This window comes from Trachemys scripta, chromosome 10 (genome assembly GCF_013100865.1).
Source record: "Trachemys scripta elegans isolate TJP31775 chromosome 10, CAS_Tse_1.0, whole genome shotgun sequence".
Lineage (NCBI taxonomy): Eukaryota > Metazoa > Chordata > Testudines > Emydidae > Trachemys > Trachemys scripta.
The window spans coordinates 44,786,825-44,808,805 of NC_048307.1; the positions used below are offsets into that span (position 1 = coordinate 44,786,825).

Genomic DNA, 21,981 nt, shown 5'->3' on the forward strand with positions numbered 1-21,981 from the left:
GGGGCATTGCCAGCAGATCGAGGGACGTGATCGTTCCCCTTTATTCGACATTGGTGAGGCCTCATCTGGAGTACTGTGTCCAGTTTTGGGCCCCACACTACAAGAAGGATGTGGAAAAATTGGAAAGAGTCCAGCGGAGGGCGACAAAAATGATTAGGGGTCTGGAGCACATGACTTATGAGGAGATGCTGAGGGAACTGGGATTGTTTAGTCTCCAGAAGAGAAGAATGAGGGAGGATTTGATAGCAGCCTTCAACTACCTGAAGGGGGGTTCCAAAGAAGATGGAGCTCGGCTGTTCTCAGTGGTGGCAGATGACAGAACAAGGAGCAATGGTCTCAAGTTGCAGTGGGGGAGGTCCAAGTTGGATATTAGGAAAAAATATTTCACTACGAGGGTGGTGAAACACTGGAATGCATTACCTAGGGAGGTGGTGGAGTCTCCTTCCTTCGAGGTTTTTAAGGCCCGGCTTGACAAAGCCCTGGCTGGGATGATTTAGTTGGGAATTGGTCCTGCTTTGAGCAGGGGGTTGGACTAGATGACCTCTTGAGGTCCCTTCCAACCCTGATATTCTATGATTCTATGATTCTAGGTTACTGTGCAGAGTTCTATACTGGTTTATGGTGGACAAGAGGAGACTGAATGGAATAAAATTTGGTTTAAAAGGGCAACTTTTACACTCAAGGAGTCCCAATGCACATTTCTCTCCCAGCCTTGGCTATTTGAGCCTGTCTTATTTAGAGGAGAAATGTTGACCCTTTCCTTGCCTAAGAGGATCTCCTTAACCCTTAGAACAAGTGAAGAACAGTATACTCATCCTCAGCTCCTTCCCCCCAATACCCCAACTCCATTGCCCTCAGGCAACCCCTTGGAGACAGCTCAGCCCAAATACCACCCTTCCCTGCAGCTGGCTCTATTACTCTCTCGGATCTGGCTCCCTGCTGGTTTCCTACCCAGTCCTGCCTAGACTTGATCAACTCACCTTCCACACTTTCAAGATCCCAGCCCACTGGATCCTGTCCCAGCCAGTGGAACTGGTCAAGTGGGGAGTATTTTCCAGGCCTCAGGAATGTTTTCCATCAACAAAATAGAGTGAGACTGAATCAGGACTAACTCATGGCAGAAGTCCCAACCTCCCATCAAGACACTACCAGAAACCCTCCCCACTCCCCAGACTACTGCCCCTAAACCTGGAAAACCCTATGAAAGCATCAGAGACAAGTGCTACAAACAGCATTTGTGATGCTGGGTGTGTTGGAAGGGACACACCCTGCTATATTCAACACATTTTTAGTAACATCAGTTACTAAATCTATGAGCCTTGTTTCAGACCTACTGGTGTCTAGGGAACCCTGCTTCACAGGGGGAGCCATCAGCAAATCTGCTCCTACATGTTGAAGAAGATTTTCAGGGGTTCGCTGTTCTCACTGGAGTCATTCAAGCAGGGACAGAAATACGGGTAAAGCTTTTCTGTGAAAGTGTCCATGAAAGTGTAGATATGGGACATCTTATTAGCATCATAAAAGGACACCTGTCCCCCCTCATAGTCCAGATACACCCCAATCCTAGACAGGCTAGTGCTCAGGGTCAGACCTCTCGCAGGTATATCCAAAGCTTTAAACTTATTCCTATTCCTGAGCCTTATAAGCCAGTATCCATCCCTGGGTGATAATGTGTTGTTCCCTTTCCGGTTGATGGACTCTTTGACCACTCCCAAAGTCCATTTGGTCTTGTTCTCCACCTCCACTTCCCAATAATGTTTCCCTGAAGTGAATCCTTCAGATCCCAGGACAGCAACACTGGAATCAAACCTCTCTGGGTTATCTGGGAGCATCTGCTTTGTGTCATCGTGTCTCACACAGCGCAGATCTTCAGAGAGAACGAGGTTTGGATGCGCTGTCTTTGGGTCCAGAGTCACCAAAGAAAGACCTTGGTAAAAAGAGAAAACATGGTTATCAGAGACAGCATTTTAACATGGTACTTTCTGCAGAGTAACCAGGGCCCTGGGCATGCTGCCAAAATTGTCCCAGAACTGAGAAATTCTCCTCTTGCCTGGGAGCCTCTCAGGAGAATCAGACCTAAGAAGCACTGCAGAGCAGACAGAGGAAGCAGAGGCTCCACACATGGCAGGGTTCATCACCAAATCATTCCAAAAAGACCCAGCAAAGTAGGTGCAACCAAACCAAAGGAAAAACTATGGGGAAAATCTATTTGGGGGCGAGACACTCTGGGATGAGGTGAGAGGTGGAGAGAAGAGGAGGAAACAAAGGAGATGATGCTTCCCCTCTCCTCTTTCCACATCAGATAGTCCTTTTAAGTGCTTTCACTCTTTAATCACGTTACAACATTGCTCTCCCACCAAAATACCTCTTAGCCTAGAGAAAAGAAGCCAGCCATTTTAATCCTACCTCTTCCACTGACTAGCACTACATTTCTCAAGCCATATCTAACAAGGGTTCCCAAACATCCATCACCACATTCCTCCACCTCTCCTATTTTATAAATGGGTTAAGTGAGTACCTGGGAGGTGGCCCAAGGTTATAAAAGAAATTTATAGCACAGCTGGGACTAGAATCCAGGAAGAGCCATGTCCCATTTACAGAGCCTCTCAGAAAACATATGCCAGATCATCTGTTAAAGCTGTAAAATAGAGTTACTCCTAGTAGCATAGATACATTAACAAATATTACAATATGCTACACATATGTAACTAAAGTGTAGAAAAGTGTGGGGGGGTATATTGTATCATCTGAGAAATAGTGTAATTGTGTCTCACATGTGCTGTGGCACATGTGACAACAGGATGTCACAAATGTACAATTATAATTTCATAACAAACTTGTATGATATTATATTGCATTACTTGAGACACAGGATACGGCCATGTAATAAAATGCTAAATCATAAAGTGTAGACAAAAGGGGGCAGAGTTAAGGTTTGCCATTTCCTGAATTTACTATGACTTTGCAACCTTAACATTTCTTTATGGTGCTTTTTTTGTACAGAAGATATTATTATATATGCCCTCTTTTATATATGTTAAAAAAAACATTAAGGTTGTAAAACCAACCACTCAAATGTTAGGAAATATCAGAATTAAAGTTTCTGTTCAACCTTAATTTGGCTCCCTTGTGTGTATGCTCATAATACTGTCTTTAATTACATGATCATGTGCTATTTCTTCCACAGGACTTCATAAAGTGAATTACTAGTTATTCCATTTTTGTTTTTCATTCTCCTCATTCAGGGTGTGACTCCAGGCCTTATTTATTGCACACCATCCAAATCCCAAAACTATTAATTCCCTGCTGGGCATTTCTGTGGTGCTCTCATCATAATATCTGATCATACACATGAATGAATTTATCTTCCCAGCACCCCTCTGAGTTTTACAAAATCTAACAGTACTAGAAATATTTTAATAATTTTCAAAAATTAAATTTAAATTATTTTTTTTGTTTAGATTTAAACCTTTCCCTCTAGTTTTGGGACTCCAGGCATATCAGCATGTTGTTATTGCATGTGAATTAAAGATTGAAACAGACTAGAAACTAGGGGGGAAACTGCATGTAATAGCTCAGCATTTTGAAAATCAGGGTGGAACAGCAACACAAAAGGAAAAATAAAACCAGGACTGAAAAAAGGCAGGAATGGGTCAAATGGGCTGTAGCAAATAATGAAGCAATATCTCATTACCTGGTCCGAGGATGGATTTCATTTCCTTCCATGTGTTGTACTGAATTGGACCCTTGAACTGTCCCAGGCTCAGTTCACGACAGACAAGTGCACCCAGAGATAAGGTGCCTGCTTTTTGCTCTAAGCTGTGCAGGACACAAAGCACACTGCCTGTTAGATTGTGTTTACAGTGTCTGGTAAATACAGAGGCTACAGATGCACTAATGCTGCAAAAAACATTGTAGCGTCTTTGGTAAAATGTTAAAGAAAGTCTCTTTGACTGGATTCAAGCCCTTTTGTTTCTCCTTTCTGTGAACATTCTAGCAAACAAGCTATACTGGCACTGTGATTAATTAGACCACTGTGTCTAATCTAATATGGTCACCACTTTTACAAAATTGTGATAAATCTTGTACAAAGTATGCCTTGTGAGGTATAATTGGAAAAGTTATAATCTGCTGAGTATTATTATCTTATTGTACTGTGTCTATCGACATTGTGTGTGGAGTTATGAAATGTTGCTGTATGTTTGTAATTCAAACATGTTGTGAGTCTGAGAAATGCCCACAGGTTAGCTCTTCAGGAATCACAAAGGAACTGTAAACAAGAGCCTCTGCATGTCATTCCTGAAGACACCTCAAATGGGCACGTGCACAGAAGGTGCAAGCAAAAATTTGCAATTCATATGAAGGACTGATGGCAAAGCACAGACACGATTGAACTGCCTGACCCCATGACACACCAAAGATTTTTCCCTCAAAAAGGGTCAACATATAAAAAGGAAGAAGAAGGCCCCCTGGCTACCTCTTTCCTACCCTATCTCTGGACTGGTGAATTCTGACAAAAGAAATTTTGAACAAAAGGATGGAGGTCCCCAAAAATTATTTGGGAAACCCAGAGAGATGTATAGAAAACTAGCAGATTGAACATCCCTGCTATCATTTTGGACTTACAAACTCTAATTCACCTGTAACACATTTTACCTGCTTTAACTTCTAAAAATTCTCATTTCTTTTTCTTATCTAATAAATCTTTAGTTAGTTTACCAAGAAATTGACTGACAGCATTGTCTTTGGAGTGAGCTTTTGAGCATCCATTGACCTGGGGGTAAGTGACGGTCTCTTTAAATATCAGAGGGGTAGCCGGGTTAGTCTGGATCTGTAAAAAGCGACAAAGAGTCCTGTGGCACCTTATAGACTAACAGAAGTATTGGAGCATAAGTCTCTTTAAGGTGGCTGTAAAAACCTAAAGATGGTGATTTGGGGTTTTAATAAGCTTTAATCACAGACATCCAGTTCGTCTGGATGGTGGTATAGGCTGGAGTGTCTAGGGGGACTGTCTGTCGCTCCATAGTAAGCTAGTATAGTGATCCAGAAGCACACATTTGTTGCTGATTTGGTTAAATCTAATTATAGGTTATACTGCAGTGAGGGAGTGTCTGCCCAGTTCTTTGACAGTCTGACCTGAGACTGACCTTCTCAGCTGTGACCCATACCAGACATTGTGACAAGCACAAATACTCAGGATAAGCAAATCTGAAACCTGAATATTCACCAAAACTGAATGTCAGCTGGTGAAACTAATCAACAGCAACAGAAAGTGGAATTTCACACCCAATCATGCAATTCAGAATTTACACTCTTTTATTGATTAATAGCATAAATCATCCAATCTGAGAATGAGAACAATACCACGTGACTTATGTATGGCACCAACCCCACACAAATTCCACTTTCTGAATATTCACGTGGTGCTGTTTGCAAACAATCTGCAGACCAGCAATCATTTGTTGAAGAAATTTGTGAATAATTATGAACTGCTAAATTTGAGAATTTCACAATTTGTTCATAAATGGTTTTGCAAACAGAAAGAAGCAAAAATTGTCAACTAAATGATTTGTTATGAACTATTTGCCCAGCTCTAACAGAGACTGAAGAATACTATAAACTTGTACTTACTGTTCCATGAAGGTTTTTATGCCCTGTCAAAGGAAAAAAAGAGAAAGGTAAGAAGAGCCATTTATTAATTGTCTAATTCTGTATGGCACGTTAATGGTATTTAGAACCCCAGGAGGCAGCTATATGTTGTAGTGGAAAGGAAATTGACAGTTTTTTTGAACTCTCGAAGGAGAAGATGACCCTGCCATAGGCTCTCCTCTGAAACTGTCTCTAGCCTTCCTCCAGAGCATATTCCATTTCTCCCTCCTGACCAAGATCTGAGGGGTGATTTCAGCAAACATGCTTCTCAGGATATTTGGTATTTCACAGCTTGTTCTGGTTTTGATACTGGAGATGCCTTAGAGGGAATTATGGGAAATGTGCTGCTTAGAAACAGCTCCATGAATATATCCTACTTTTTCTATTTCCTTTCCTGTGCTCTTTGGCTGGTATTGTTAAAGGGGCCGAAGGGAGTTTGGCACCCAAATACCAAGGAAACTCCATAGGAGTTGGGCACACTTTAGCTCCTTTGAATTTCTCAGCTTTTAGTACACAGGACAAGTCAATCAGAATCCTTTCTTCCTGAGGCTTCATCTGCTCCTATTACTTATTCCCCAACCAAAATCACAATCCATTGGCTGTCCCAATGCAGGTCTTGGTATCAGGATTATCACAGAGGATCAGGCTTTCAGGTGAGGAATAAGCAGGAGAGCAGAATTTTTAACAAAAACAATTAGCCTATTTTCATGCACATTTCCTTCATAATAAAATCCAGGCATTAGCTGACAAATGTTTCTAAATAAATATTTTAAAGCATCTCATTAGGAATCAGCTGGGGTTAGAAATATCAAGAGGTAAACACCAATGATGGTGACTTGGATCACCCTTCTCCAGTTCTCCCTCCCATGTGCTCTGCAGATAGAACTTCATGTTCCCCAAATTATGACTCTGTCAGTCTACACTTCACTCTGTGTTAATATTTTAAGTCCAGATTTCTCACTGTAAGGAAGTCGATAGAACTGTGCTGGTAGAGCCGGGACTGAATGTGTAACACTGTCTCCTTGGCTCGCTGCCACTTTTCCTGGAGCTTGTTTAGATTGGCCTCCATTTCTTGGAGGAGGATTTTCCCCTCCTCTTGCAGCTCATTCATTAATTTTTTCTCCCTTCCATTAAGGAACTGGTGGAGTTTCAGAAACTCTAAGGAGATGTGGTGCTGAAGATGAAATTTGTTCTCCTGGAAAACACACACAGTTTGTTAAACGGGAAATATCTTGTACTCAGCAGCTTCAGATAAAAATATTTACTAAGATAACTAATTGCTACCAGCTCATAAAGCACAAGTTACAAATCACTTGTTTCATATTTTATAATTGCCAGTGTATCCTGTGAACCATTTATACCTTCTCAGAGGATTGTAGAATCTGCTTTACAAGGACAGACCCTTGGTCTGTCAAGTCTGCTATTGAACTCTAGCCAGGACAAATAAAAAATGGTTACTAACATGTTCTGTAACTTTTGTTCTTCGAGATGTGTTGCACATGTCCATTCCACTTTAAGTGTGTGCATGCCCTTAGAGGTACCCGTTGGGGCAGCGCATACATTATCTGCTGCCTCATGCTGCCATGCAATGGCATAAATGCAGAGTCACCCCCAATACAGTCACTGACTTTTGTTTTTGCCAGGGGGTGCTCTCTGCCTTCTGGTTTCACTGTTTGCCATGTACATGCTCCTGTCACCTACTGTTGGGTCATGGGTACTGAGCACCCCCTATTTTTTTCATTGGGTGCTTGAGCCCCAGAGCACCCATGGAGTCGGTACTTATGACCTCCAACCTCTCTCAGTTCCTTCTTACCAGATAGACTCTGATATAGAGAGGTAGGAGGGTGGGTCACGGAATGGACATATGCAACATATCTCAAAGAACAGCAGTTATGGGACAGATTAGTAACCATTTTTTCTTCTTTGAGTGATTGCACATGTCCATTTGACGTTAGAAGACTCAAAAGCAGTTCAATCTGGAGGTGGGATTGGAATCTACCTGAATAGTAACTGAAGAACTATCCATCCAAACCTTGCCTTATTTCTAGATTGCTGTGAGATGGTATAATGGGAGGCAAAGGTGTGTACTGAAGACCAGGTTGCCACTTTACAAATGTCTAGCACTTGAGCCAGAAAAGCCGTGGAGGTCACCTGAAATCTTGTTGAATGTGGTGTTACCCTGCTTTGTGGAGAAATATTAGCCAAGCCATGTCACAAGCGAATACATGAGGATGTCCAAGATGATATCCTCCGATATCAGACTGGGAGCACTTACATCCATCTGCCATCGCCACAAACAGCTGTTAGGATGATCTAAACTGCTTGGTCCAGTCCAGGTAGAATGCTAACACTCTCCTGACACCCAAAGTGTGAAGTCTCTCCCGTCTTTATGTGCATGTGTTTTGGGAAGAAAGAAGACATATTGCCTGATTGATATGGAAGTTAGACACTGCTTTTGAAACAAACTTTGGATATGGACGTGGATAAACTTTGTCTTTAAATAAAATAGTGTATTGAGTGCTAGATATTAGAACATGTAGCTTTCCTACCCTTCTGGTTGATGTAATAGCCACCAAAAAGGCTACCTTCATCAAGAGATGTAGTTAGGATCTGGTAGCAAAAGGGTCAAAGGGAGAATTCAGTAGTTTTGACACTACCAGGTTTAAGTCCCAAAGAAGAACAGGGTACCTGTACCTGTGGCTACACCTGTTCCAGCCACTTCGAAAACCTTATTGACATAGAATTGGAAACTACAGAGCAATTATCAATGGGAGGGTAGAAAGCCAAAATAGCTGCCAGATGGACTTTGTTAGAACCAACAGTCAGCACCCTGTTTTAGGAATAACCGATAGTCTGGAATATGCTGTATTGAAGATCAGACCAGTGAAACCCCTTTTCATCAGGACTAAATAGAGACTGGCTTCCATTTTGCCATGTTAGTGTTTCTAGCAGATAGTTTTCTACTATTTAAAAGCACATCCTGAACACGTCTCCTCTTCTTGAGGGTCTAGCCATGAAACTTCCAGACTGTCAGGTGCAGAACCTGCAGGTTGGTGTGGAGCAGGAAACCATGTTCTCGAGAAATTAGGTCTGGGCAGGGGCGGCTCCAGGCACCAGCACACCAAGCACAGGGGGCGGTTGCGGCAGCAATTTGGCGGTGGGTACACTGAAGGCGCAGGCCTGGCGGACCTCCCGCAGGCGTGCCGCCAAATCCGCATTACCAGTGGACCTCCTGCAGGCGTGCCGCCGAAGGCTGCCTGACTGCCGTGCTTGGGGCGGCAAAATACATAGAGCCGCCCTTGGGTCTGGGTCCAATGATGGAGGGGGTGGAGCTATGCCCAACAGGGACAAGCGAATGGAGAACCAGTGTTGCTGAGGCCACAATGGGGCTATAAGAATAACTCAGGTATGGTCTGCCCGATCTTCAACAACACTCTGGGTAGGAGTGGGATTAGAGGAAAGGCTACAGGAGCCTGTTAAACCAGGGTGACAGGAAAGCATCTGTGAGGGACCCCAGACTGTGATCTTGTTGAGAACAAAACTGCTGGTATTTCCTGTTGGCTTTCATTGTAAATAGGTCTACCTGGGGATTCTCCCACAGCAGGAAAATGCCCTAGGTGACATCCAGATAGAGAGACCATTCATGGTGACTCGTAAATGAGCTGCTTAGTTGGTCTGACAGCTGTTCTGCACAGCCAGAAGATCAGAGGCTTGGAGGTCAATTGAATTGGCAATGCAAAAGTCCCACTGCTTGCTGCCTCTTAGCAGCATAAAGACTACCTGGCCTATTGAGATAGAAGATGGCCACTGTATTGCCTGTAAGAACAAGCAGATTTCTTTCCTTGATATGGGGAAGAAAGGTTTGACATGCCAGCCAAATGGCTCTCAATTCACTGACATTTATACTCAGAGCTAACTCCTGAGTGGACCATACACCTTGTTTGTGCGGGGAACCCAGGAGGGTTCCCCATTCAAGAGCAGAAGTGTCTGTTACTAAGGTTAACGTTGGCTAAAGAGGAGCAAAGGGAACCCCCCACACACATTGGCAGGGATTGTCCACCAGTCCAGAGAGGCTAAGATCTGAGAGGGTACTTGCACCAACATGTCTAGGGGGTGACAGGTCTGTGAGTATACCAAAGCCAGCCATCCTTGCAGTTTCCTGAGACACACTCTGATGTGCTGGACTATATATGTCCATGAGGCCATATGCCTTTAAAAGCCTGAGGCAATTTCACACTGTCATGTTTGGATGAGCTTTCAGGTCTAATGCAGCAGTCTGTATCGTTGACAACAAACCTGACTGAGAGCCTTCGCCACCGAACTGAGCCTGTGGTCCTCCTTTATGAATAACATCGAGATGTGCTACATTAACATGCTGAGCTATCTACTAATAACATTGGAGCTCCAAGGTCAGAAGCCTGAGCAGCCTAAACAGCATTACCAAAGCAACGACAGTCCATCCTCCAGCACTTAACAACTCTGGATAGTACTATCGAGGTCTGCTGCACCAGCTGTCTGCACAGAGCTGGACATCAGGGGCAAAAATCTCTGGGGATTGGTCCTGCTTTGAGCAGGGGGTTGGACTAGATGACCTCCTGAGGTCCCTTCCAACCCTGATATTCTATGTCTCTAAGCACACTGAGAGAACACACACAAACACACCCACACAGCTGTCACATAAGCCTCTGGCATGAACAGCCCTGGGATAGCCTCAGACTGATGAGGGCACTACCAAGGACAAAGGAACCGCTTCTGGGGCCAAACTCAATGGGGCCTGCGCCAGCGCTGGAGTCAACCACCCTGTGATCCAGTGACTACCTCGAGGAGTGCTTCAATTCAGAGTGCACACTACTCGCACCTCTGTCCACATGTCTGCTGGACTTGGGACCCAGAGGACTCCCTCTCCCAGTCAGTTCCTTACAGGCCCTATGTTTCTTCCTTGGTCCTGGGGAGGGTGAACAGTTCCAGGATTTGTCCAGCACAGGGAGAGTGCTCCTCACAGAAGCTGAAGTGCTTGGCACAAACTTTGAGTAGGATGCCTCCAAAGGTCGCAGAGCTGCCTCCATCAGCAAAATCCTCAGCCTGGCCTTCCTGTCTTTTGTGTTCCTCAGTTTAAAGTCGCTACAAATCCAACACCGATCTCGTACCTGAGAGTCACCCAGATACTTTAGACAACTGGAGTGAGGATCATTCATGGGCATAGGTTTATTACAAGAAAACCAGGGCTTGAAGCCAAGTGACTGAGGCATGTCCAGGTACCAGTAGCAGAACTCAAAAAAGGGGGAACTGAAATGTAAAAATACTCTGAAAGAAAACTTAACACTCAAACTACTAACACTAAACCCATGGTAAACAGGCACCAACTATATACAAAAGGGGGAACTTGAGAAGGCAAGACCACAGATTCTAACAACCATCATGGGCGGTAAGAAGAAACTAAGAGGGGTCAAGGATAGTTCTACCGTTTATGCCATCGCACAGCTGCGTGAGGAAGCAGAGGGTGCATCCACTGCCCCCTATGGGTACCGCTGAGAGAAAGATCTCTGACAACTGTGTACTGGGCACGCACACTCCTGAAGTAGAATGGATATGTGCAATCACTCAAAGAAGAACTGATATTTCATAGGAAGAAGGAAAAATGCCCCTGACCAATTGTGAAATGCTGCAAATTCCTTCCTGACTCCTACAGTGATCCATTCATGCTGTGAAGCATTATATTTAGCTACCCTGTTAAAGCAAAACACAAATGTTACTAGTGGTCAAAGCATCATCCTCAAGAAGCAAAAGAGGATGCAAAAGAGGCAGAGCTGAGCAAACCTCATGTTATGAAAGTCTGTCAACAGGTGCTTCCTGATTGTGCTGCTGTCTTGAAACTCATTAATATTTCAATAAATGTAAGGTTGTTTCAGGAGCAACTGTGGTTTTCCAGTGAGAACTGGTGAAACTCAGTGAATCTGACTGAGTTCACTTTGAGTTAGTTTGAACTGCAAATCATAACCAAAGAAATATTCCACAAACCTTTTTGAACCCATTAGAGCTGGACGGGAATTTTTTGATGAAATGGTTTTTGCCAGAAAATGCATGTTCATCAAAACTGAAACTTTCAATAGAAAAGGGTCAGTTTTGGTGAAAAATTTGTTGGGAAGGTTTCTGAGGCCCAGAAGGGAATTTCTGGGCAAAGTGAGAGAGATAGAGAACCTGTACCTCAGGCTAGCCAACAGCCTGGTGATTAGGACACTTGCTGGGATATGAAAGACCTGGATTCAATCCCCTGCTCTGCCTGATTTACAGCAGGGACAAGAACCTACGTCTCCTACATCTCAGGCAATGCCCTGACCCCCAATATTACACTGTGAGAAGTCTTGGTTTCATCCTGCTCTGGAATGGGAACAATTTCTGAAGTCCTTAAAATGTGTGGGACAAGAAAAACATTTCTCACCCAGCTCTAGAACTGATAACATACACTTTGCAGGGCTCTAGAAATAAGCAGATCTGGTAAGAATGGTAGATATTTATAACTGTCTCCTGGTTAGACCTGATGGAGCAGTTTCTTTACTCTGCACATTCAGGAAGCTAATGATCCAAACTCTACTCCCATTGCTAAGAAATTAACATGGTGTGCAGTTTTTGTAGGTAATAGAGGATGTCTTGGGTGCATTGTCAGGTGTGAGGCCTTCAGCAGTGATGGAGAAACCTCAAACACACAGAGGTTTGGTTCAGGTAAGGCCCCAACATTCAGATGTTAATCAGACTTATCCAGACCTTTGGGATTTCTGTGCAATGAATGGATGAAATGACCTCTTGAGGTCCCTTCCAGCCTTACATTTCTAGGATGCCCAAAACAGTTGAACATGCATGTTGGATTCTGGAAAATCAGCTGATGAGGGACTTAGAGGACAAAGCCAATGAAGTTCTCTCCAAGTGCTTTTTTTGAATGACCATGCAGCAAAGGATTTTTTTAATGCAGGCACATTTCAATGTGCATTAAGATGCTTAATATATACCTCCACATATTGACCGCACATCATTTTGTTCTTAGTAGTAAACTGTCTACTCACTCTAGACTCTTTGTTCCAATAAGAAACCCTGAGTGCTGATCTCATCAAGAATGCCACCTAAAGTGCATTAAAATCAGGTCTTTTTGAATGAATGCTACTCACTTTGTGACAAGAGATCTTCTCTTGCTGGGCATTCTTCAGAGTCTTTAGTTCCTGCACGGTGGCCTCCAACTGAGTTCTGGTGGAGATCAGCTTTTCCTGTTGGTATGACAAAGACAGGCATTATGCTGTAACGTATGTAGTTATTTATACTAGCTGAAGCTAAATGGATGTCTGGGAGATGGGCCTAATGAGACCTAATTTTTCTCCTGCACTTTTCCAGTTGTTATGTTGGAGATCAGTTGAAATTAGGGGTACCAGAGGCACATAGATTATTCTCTGTAATCGATGGAAAGACTGCAGGAAATAGGTCAGTGGTTCTCAACCAGGGGTACATGTACCCCTGGGGGTATGCAAAGGTCTTCCAGGGGGTACATCAACTCATCTAAATATTTGCCTAATTTTAAAGCAGGCTAAATAAAAAGCACTAGCAAAGTCAGTACATACAAAAATTTCATACAGACAATGACTTGTTTATACTGCTCTATGTACTGAACATTGAAATGTAAGTACAGTATTTATATTCCAATTGTTTTGTTTTATAATTATATGGTAAAAATGAAAAAGCCTTTTTTCAGTAACTGTGCTGTGACACTTTTTTGTATTTTTATGCCTGGTTTTGAAAGCAAGTAATTTTTAAGTGAGGTGTAAGTTGGGGGTATGCAAGACAAATCAGACTCCTGAAAGGGTGCAGTATCTAGAAAGGTTGAGAGCCACTGGGTTAGGTGACCTCAGTCCACAGCCTCCCTGCAGATATGAGTGCTGCTGTGCAGTGGAATCCTTGTGGGGGGCAAGAGAATGGCATGAATACATAGCCTATTGCTGATCATATTTGGTACTTCTCTTTTAAAATGTTTCTTTGATGGCTGCTGCAGCCCTCCAAACCCAGGTTACTGTCCACCAAACCCAGGTTACTGTCCTTGTGGATCAGTGCAGCATTCCCCCTCCCAGGGCCGGCTTTAAGCCAATTCAGCCAATTCCACAGAATGGGGCCCCATGCCTAAGAGGGCCCCGCAACGTCCAGAGCTGCCGGTGGAGCGGGGGAAAAAAAAAAAAGCTATGTCCTGCTTCTCCCCCCTCCCTCCAGCACTTGCGCCGCCATAGAGCTGATCAGTGCAAGCCTGGGAGGGAGGGGTGAGGAGGAGGAATGCAGTGTGCTTGGGGAAGACGCGGGGCCAGGGCGGGGATTTGGGGAGAGATCCGAGGGGCGGAGTCGGGGAGGAGTTGGGGCGGAGAGGGGGCGCAAGACAATTCGGGTCCCAGCGTGGGGCCCCGCACCTGCTAAAGCCAGCCCTGCCCCCTCCCCCTCTAAGAAGGGCATCATGCAGGGCCGGCTTTAGGAAGTGCGGGGCCCGATTCAAACAGTTTCGACAGGGCCCTGACAGGGATGACTTAAAAAAAAAAAAAAAAAACATGTTAAAAAAAACACGTGGGGCTTGTACTCACCGGCCCGCGCTCCTAGTCTTTGGTGGCGGGTCCTTCACTCACTCCGGGTCTTCGGCAGCACTGAAGGACCCGCCGCCAAAGTGCCACCAAAGACCCGGAGCGAGTGAAGGACCCGCTGCCAAAGACCTGGAGCGCCGCCAGGTGAGTAAAAATTAAAAAGGTGCCTCTAGCCAGGGAAGGGATTCTCTGCCACTTGCCCCCCACTCTGGCCCTGCCACTGGGCGCGGGGCCCTCTTAAGCGCGGGGCCCGATTCGGGGGAATTGGTGGAATTGGCCTAAAGCCGGCCCTGGCATCATGCATGCTATCTACTCCACACCCACTGTGAATGTCTCAATGAAGTGTTCCAGGAACAGACCAGCAGGCACTCTGCCTTCTGAGACCAGTGAGCCACCCACCTAGGGCTCCACCTCTCCCTCATCCCAGAGAGCACAAGCCCTCCACTCCTGAGGCTATACAAAAGGTAGGAATCAGAGGAGATTCCTACAGCCCACCTCTCAGGAGAGCGCAATACACTAGGGACATACCAGCAACTTCCCTTAGCATCTTAATCACTGCACAATAGTTAACGAGAGTCCTAAACAGAATTTAAAGAGAGACTTTCAGCTGGGTAAGCTTGAATAATTAAACACAAATCCAGTCCCTCAGCCAGTATCTGTCTCAGATCTCTATAGATATATTTGCATTCAAAGCAAAGGGGAGCTTTTCATCCCTCTCACGCTATCTCTTCCTGCTGATGAATTCTGCAACAGTCATTACTGTGGGTTTCTGGCATCACAATCTGTTGTCATGGAAATGATTATGACATCACACACTGCGTTTTTGTGACCTCCCTGCTGGACAAATCTGAGAGGGAGCAAATGTCTCTTCAGTGCAAACATCTGTACAAAGCAAAACATGTGGTGAGAAAGATTAATGAAAGCTGAATCGGGGTTTGACGAATGGCGAATCAAAAACTTGCCCTGGTGACTGGCCCTTACCCATTAGGATTTGGAGAATCTCAGCTTTTTTAGCCCTTATGGTTGGGAAGATCCCTTTTGAATGGGCCTCATGTAATCAATTGCAGTATTGTTTTCTAGAGTCTGCAGTCACACTGAATAACTGTGAACAGCCAAAGGCCCAAATCCTACCACCAGTATACAGCCTGAGCAGCCTGCTCTGTGCTGGGGACTTACTGAAACCCCCAGGTCATTCAGTGGAGCCAGTTGGTGTCTGACACTCCAGCCTTAGGAGCAGCACCTGTGCTCCCACTACGTGAAGGTGTGAAAGGAATAGCTCGAGAGTACAGATCCTATACAAATTCAGTTTGTTTTAAATGGCTTTTGTCTTGACAGGCTTTAAAGTAACTTCCCTCTACCAAGATGAAGATGCCAAAAGATAAACTGCTTGACTTATAGCCCAGTGCTAAAATAGAAAAAATTACTGTACATTCATCAGTTCTAAAGGAACTGGAGCTGATGAAACTGGACATAGTTTGAAGAATTTATCTTTAACTTTGCTGCTGGGTGAATGTTGAGCGATTGGGAGGGATAGCTCAGTGGTTTGAGCATTGTGAGTTCAATCCTTGAGGGGGCCATTTAGGGATTTAATTGGGGGTTGGACTAGATAACCTCCTGGAGTCCCTTCTAACCCTGATATTCTATGATTGGTTGTTGCTAGGGTTCTTTTTTCAATCAGTTATTTTTATATGACTTTTTAATTTTGAACTTTCCTGTAAACTGGTGACACAATGTCATCTCAAGACCTTTTCACCTGGTTACAACCAGACCAGCTTCCCCAAAGTGGTCTCATGAATCCAGATTTTTGCTAATTTTAAGGGATCACAGATGTCAGTCTCTGTGGTATGCAAAACACCACATTTTTTTTCAATTACTGATTTAAGTGGAAAAAGAACAGGAGTACTTGTGGCACCTTAGAGACTAACAAATTTATTAGAGCATAAGCTTTCGTGGGCTGCTGCCCACTTCTTCGGCTGCATATAGAGTGGAACATATATTGAGGAGATATATATACACACATACAGAGAGCATGAACAGGTGGGAGTTGTCTTACCAACTCTGAGAGGCCAATTAAGTAAGAGGAAAAAAAATTTTTTTTGAAGTGATAATCAAGATAGCCCAGTACAGACAGTTTGATAAGAAGTGTGAGAATACTTACAAGGGGAGATAGATTCAATGTTTATAATGGCTCAGGCATTCCCAGTCCTTATTCAATCCTGAGTTGATTGTATCTAGTTTGCATATCAATTCCAGGTCAGCAGTCTCTCGTTGGAGTCTGTTTTTGAAGTTTTTCTGTTGTAAGATAGCCACCTGCAGGTCTGTCATTGAATGGCCAGACAGGTTAAGATCTACAACCTATCCTGAAAGATGATCCTTTACTCTCACAGATCTTGGGAGACAGACCTGTCCTCGCTTACAGACAACCCCCCAACCTAAAGCAAATACTCACCAGCAACCACACATCACTGAACAAAAACACTGACCCAGGAACCTATCCTTGTAACAAAGCCCAATGCCAACTCTGTCCACATATCTATTCAAGTGACATCATCATAGGACCTAATCACATCAGCCATACCATCAGGGGCTCATTCACCTGCACATCTACCAATGTGATATATGCCATCTTGTGCGAGCAATGCCCCTCTGCCATGTACATTAGCCAAACCGGACAGTCTCTACGCAAAAGAATTAATGGACACAAATCTGACATCAGGAATCATAATACTCAAAAACCAGTGGGAGAACACTTTAACCTGTCTGGCCATTCAATGACAGACCTGCGGGTGGCTATCTTACAACAGAAAAACTTCAAAAACAGACTCCAAAGAGAGACTGCTGAGCTGGAATTGATAAGCAAACTAGATACAATCAACTCAGGATTGAATAAGGACTGGGAATGGCTGAGCCATTACAAACATTGAATCTATCTCCCCTTGTAAGTATTCTCACACTTCTTATCAAACTGTCTGTACTGGGCTAGCTTGATTATCACTTCAAAAATTTTTTTTTCTCTTACTTAATTGGCCTCCCAGAGTTGGTAAGACAACTCCCACCTGTTGATGCTCTCTCTCTGTATGTGTGTATATATATCTCCTCAATATATGTTCCACTCTATATGCATCCGAAGAAGTGGGCAGTAGCCCACGAAAGCTTATGCTCTAATAAATGTTAGTCTCTAAGGTGCCACAAGTACTCCTGTTCTTTTTGCGGATACAGACTAACACGGCTGCTACTCTGAAACCTGATTTAAGTGGGACTTTTCCAGGTTGACACTTGCTAAGAAATTACCCAATTGGAACCTCGTTGGAGCAAACTGCATGATTCCAAGGTTGGCCCAGAACTTGATTTGTCCAAAGAACTTGGAGGGAGGCCTTGCAAGACTGAGCAAGCAAAATTTTCAAACTATAAGGATCAAGGATAAGGCTAAGAAGCTTTGCCTTTTGGGTCAACATGCTACTTGAGGCAAGGCTGACCTTCCAGAATCTCCAAGACTGGCCATCTTGGGAACATGAAATCATGACATCAACAAACAGCCTTTGATCAGCACCCAAATAAGGCCCTTTAATGTGTAGCGCTGCACCAGCAAAACATCACCATCTGGCTGTTTGCCTGCAGGTCCAGCTCTTACTCTACAAGAGTCCAGAAGACTGCAAGAATTGAGAGTTCATGAGCCCCTGTTATCTTATTTTTCATTTTTGTACTTTTATTAGCTGGAAGCCATCCCAGCTGCTTAATATTTTTTTAATTTTAGTGTGGGAAAGTGTGGTTATGACCATTCATGTGTGTCTGAGCACCCTCAGAAAGTTCACACAATGAAGGCACCAGAAAGAAAAGTTCCTCAGGTTTAAACAGCTCTAAATAGTGGATCATTCCATTACCCATTGGGGTGTGTACAAAAGCATTGTGTTAAAGTCTGTATTATAAAAGAAGCAGATCTTGTTAGCCACCACATAAGAAAGGAATTCTAAGAAGGCAGCTTTGTAATTGGCTTCCATATTAAGCTCTTGATGAGCTTTAAATCCTCAATTTGATTGGTTTAGATACAATTCTTTAGTTGGAATTGAAAACAAAATAGAGAACCACCTTCTTAGAATCTTCTCTAGAATTGATAAGGATTGATTATTTTTAGCATTCATTTGACTATTTAATTCCAATCCAAAATTGAGACTGTGTGGATTTGATTTTGATTTGACTGTTGTAATGCACCATTTTTAGTTTAGTTTAAAAGTACCGATAGTAGCTTAGATGTATTCTCAATTTATTTTTGTTTAGTTAATAGATTTAATCCCATTAATAAAACTGATACTGAGTCACATTTCCTTCAGAATACAAATGTGGGTTCAGAACCTTTGAGGATATCAGCCAATCAACTTAAAAGCCTGAGCAGCACACGGTTATTAGTTTTTGGTAAGTAGATCACCCTGCTCCCAAATTCCTGGTACAGTGGGGTCCAGAGGCAGCCCCACTTGAAACTAGGCCTCATAGTGTGCAGGGATATTCCTATCCTGCATGGGCTCTCCAAATCCTGTTCTGTCCCCTGCAAAGACAAACTATGCTGGTTCTGGGCCACTACAAGAGAGCCTTCCACTGCCATTGAAAGAGGAGGCAGAATTTACCCCAAGAGCAGTAGTGTTCATCACAGTGGAATGTTAACTCCACTTTATAACTGACACACTTCATAGTCCATCCTTCAGCACTGGGACAGTGCAACTGCTGGAAATTAGAGTATGCACAAGGCTCAAGCAATTTTATTACCTAATACAGCTGGATGATATGATGGTAAAAATACCTGCATCCTCAACAGCTTCTACTGTTGCTACCACTAGCGATGAATTCCAGCTATGAAATTTACTAATGTAAATGCAGCCCTTGGCTCTCACTTTTATCCCTCAGAATTTCAAGCTGCTCTATAACCTAGGAGGCTCAAACCTTTACCCCACCTCCAGAGTTGTGAGCACTTCAAGCCCTGGTGATGAAGATAAAATCCTCTGCCTAGTGACATACTGCATAAATATTCATGTTTTAATTGTAGCATGGACAGTGCTTAGCATGTAAAAATCATGACTCAGATCCCTAAAATCAAGAGAGTGGCTTAAAATAATTATTTTTTAAAAAATAATAAGTGGGGTTCTTTTTATTCACATCCTGGTTTTTGGAGCCTTTGGGGTTCCCTTGGGTAATGTTTTCAAGTATTTCTTCAGAACCATGAAGGCTAGGATCCTATTATTACTTTGAAATGAAAGCTGAGAGTCTCACAAGATCACAGAATTCCAGGAGCCAGGACTTTAAGAATAATATCTAATGTGGCAAGACTTTCAATAACGTGGGAGTTGGCAACACTGTAACGTATTGAATGTTCCACATTCTCTTCAGTGGAAAGGACTCTCTGTAAAATGTGCTAAAGTAGCAGAGAATGTTTCACACCTGCCTTTGACTAAGCCTTACCGCATAGAGCTGCACAGCGTCTGGGAGGAGTAGGAATTGGGAGCTTTGATCTTCAGGCTTCTGGGCATCTCTGCAGAGAAAGCAGGCCAGTTTCCCATCCATCTTCCAGAAGAGCTTGAGAGGCTCACCGTGTTTGCTGCATTTCTGCTGGCATTTCCCTACATGAAAGCCCTTGATCTTTTCCACTAGTTTTTCCAGCACTATGTTCCCTATGTACTGCCTGTCCGGGGACTGTGCTTGGCACTCTGGGCACAGGCAGACCTCCGCCCTGCCCCGGATTTCCTCAATACAGGGTCTGCAGAAGTTGTGGCCACAAGGCAAAATCACCGGCTCCTTAAACCATTCCAGGCACAGAGGGCAGGTCAGCTCCTTGGTGAAATCTTCAGCTTGTGGCCTCGAGGGCAGGTCGGAGGAGCTGGTGCTGAGTAAGAGGTTTATTTTGCTTTCATTATCACTTACAGAAGTGGATGAGGAAGAGGAGACGTTTGTACTGGAGAAAGATGACATCGTGCTGGAGGGAAATGTCTTAGATCAACTACCAAGCAAAGACCATCCTGTCAAAAGGGAAATGACTGGAATGAGATGTCCCTTCCTACCCTAGGGCACAGATCTCATCAAGGGTAACTTAAGCATGAGGAGGAACTTCAGCAAAACTCTCCTGTTGAGAGGGGCCTTGGAGTGAGTCTCTATGACCAAGGCCGCACCCACCCCCAAGCCCAGTGTTAGCTGCTCACATTGGCACATCAGCATAGTGCACATACTGACACTGGGCCAGCCTGGCAGCTACATAGGGAGTAATCAAATTTACCTGATAGCCAGCCCTCAAGCTCACTCCCCGGTCTCCCACTAAACACCTGAGACTGCAGACAGCACTCAACCCAGAGATGTGCACCCAATGAGGAACAACCGTACAAAGTAACACAACCTATAAAAGCACACATAGCCCCGCCCTATATCACCACATACACCCAACCATTCCCCAACTCCCGGCCTCACAGATCTAGCCCCAGTACCGACAAAACCTTGCTCACCAGATATATTACTGCACACAGTGCATGTCCCAGCTACACTTCAGACCCCCCAGATATTCCCCAGTACTAAGATATGCCCCAAACACACACACACCTCATATCTCCTACATATACCAGAGAAATATACAACAGAAACAACTATCCCTAAGTATGTCCTTGACACCCCAACTCACCACTACACAGCTACATTCCACACATAGACTCGAGAAGCCCCAGTTTCCAGATAGACCCCAGACACCATCACATTCCAGCTGGGCACGCAAAAGTCACATTTGGAAATGTAGGTCCATAGATGTATTTTTCACTGCTTCTTCAGTGAGGAAATCATTTTAAAAGCAAAGCCAATCTAAATTATCTTTCTACAGTCTTAAACTAGCAACCCTCGGTTTTGTAGCTCAACTGCACTAACCAATAATCTCTGATATGGTAATGACTCCTCCCACTCCACACTGGTCAGCAATGGAGACTGAATCCCAGATCTTCAGTACTCAAAATGTGAGTCACAGCTATTCGAACTAAGGTAGCACTGCTTTTAGTCGCTTGCACTAGTAGGCTTTTATCATCTTTCTTAGGACCAGCCAGAACGGAGAACTAAAAAAACACCTGGAACCAGTAGGTTACACTTTGCTATTGGCCACTCAGGATTTTTCAACATGTACCAACACTTTAGGGCCCACTGAAAATCCCCTGCAGAATCTCAACATAAAGAGAGAATCCTGTACTAGGTGCTGGGTCTTCTGCTGCTCCTACCTCAGGCCCTGGCAAGATTCACAAGGAGAAATTGCCCTCTGCTACTTCTCCATGCTTCATGGCCCCTTAAGGGTGCATCCCCTTCACTGCTCCTCCTCCCCCCGGCCATGGGTAGGCTCAAGGGGTTAGCTCCTCAGCCATCCCCTCCTTCTCCTCACTCTAGTCCTCCGGAGGAGCTTCCTCTTCTTCCGGCACAGTGGAGAGGGAGTGGGAGGTCTCCTGTTTTGCTCTTATCCTTTCTTCCCCAGGGCCTACCCCCATGCAGCTGCAAGTCCCAGGCTGTGCAGCCACCTTGAGCAGAGCCCTGAGTCTGCTGGCAGCCTGCACCATGGCTCTGTGGTCCCAGAGTGAAGGGGAAGGTAGAGACAAGGCAGCTCCTCTCTGCTCCCTCCCAGGCCAGACTGTGTGCATGGCACACCAGGCGCAGAGCTGCAGGAAACAGCAGCGGGGGGGGGGGGGAGGAGGGAGAGCAAAGGGAGGAGGAGGGAATGGTGTGAAGAGCC

At 44.3% G+C, this 21,981-nt stretch overlaps 1 protein-coding gene across 1 annotated transcript; it reads right to left on the reverse strand.

The window, feature by feature from the left end:
- Positions 1-1,324: 1,324 nt before the first annotated feature.
- On the reverse strand, positions 1,325-20,204 carry TRIM69 (tripartite motif containing 69). Its single transcript, XM_034784169.1, has 6 exons — positions 19,698-20,204; positions 12,810-12,905; positions 6,611-6,844; positions 5,632-5,654; positions 3,695-3,819; positions 1,325-1,927 (listed from the first exon to the last, which is right to left on the reverse strand). Exons 1-6 carry the CDS (start codon positions 20,202-20,204, stop codon positions 1,386-1,388), a joined length of 1,527 nt encoding a protein of 508 aa, XP_034640060.1. The 3' UTR covers positions 1,325-1,385.
- Positions 20,205-21,981: the final 1,777 nt, after the last annotated feature.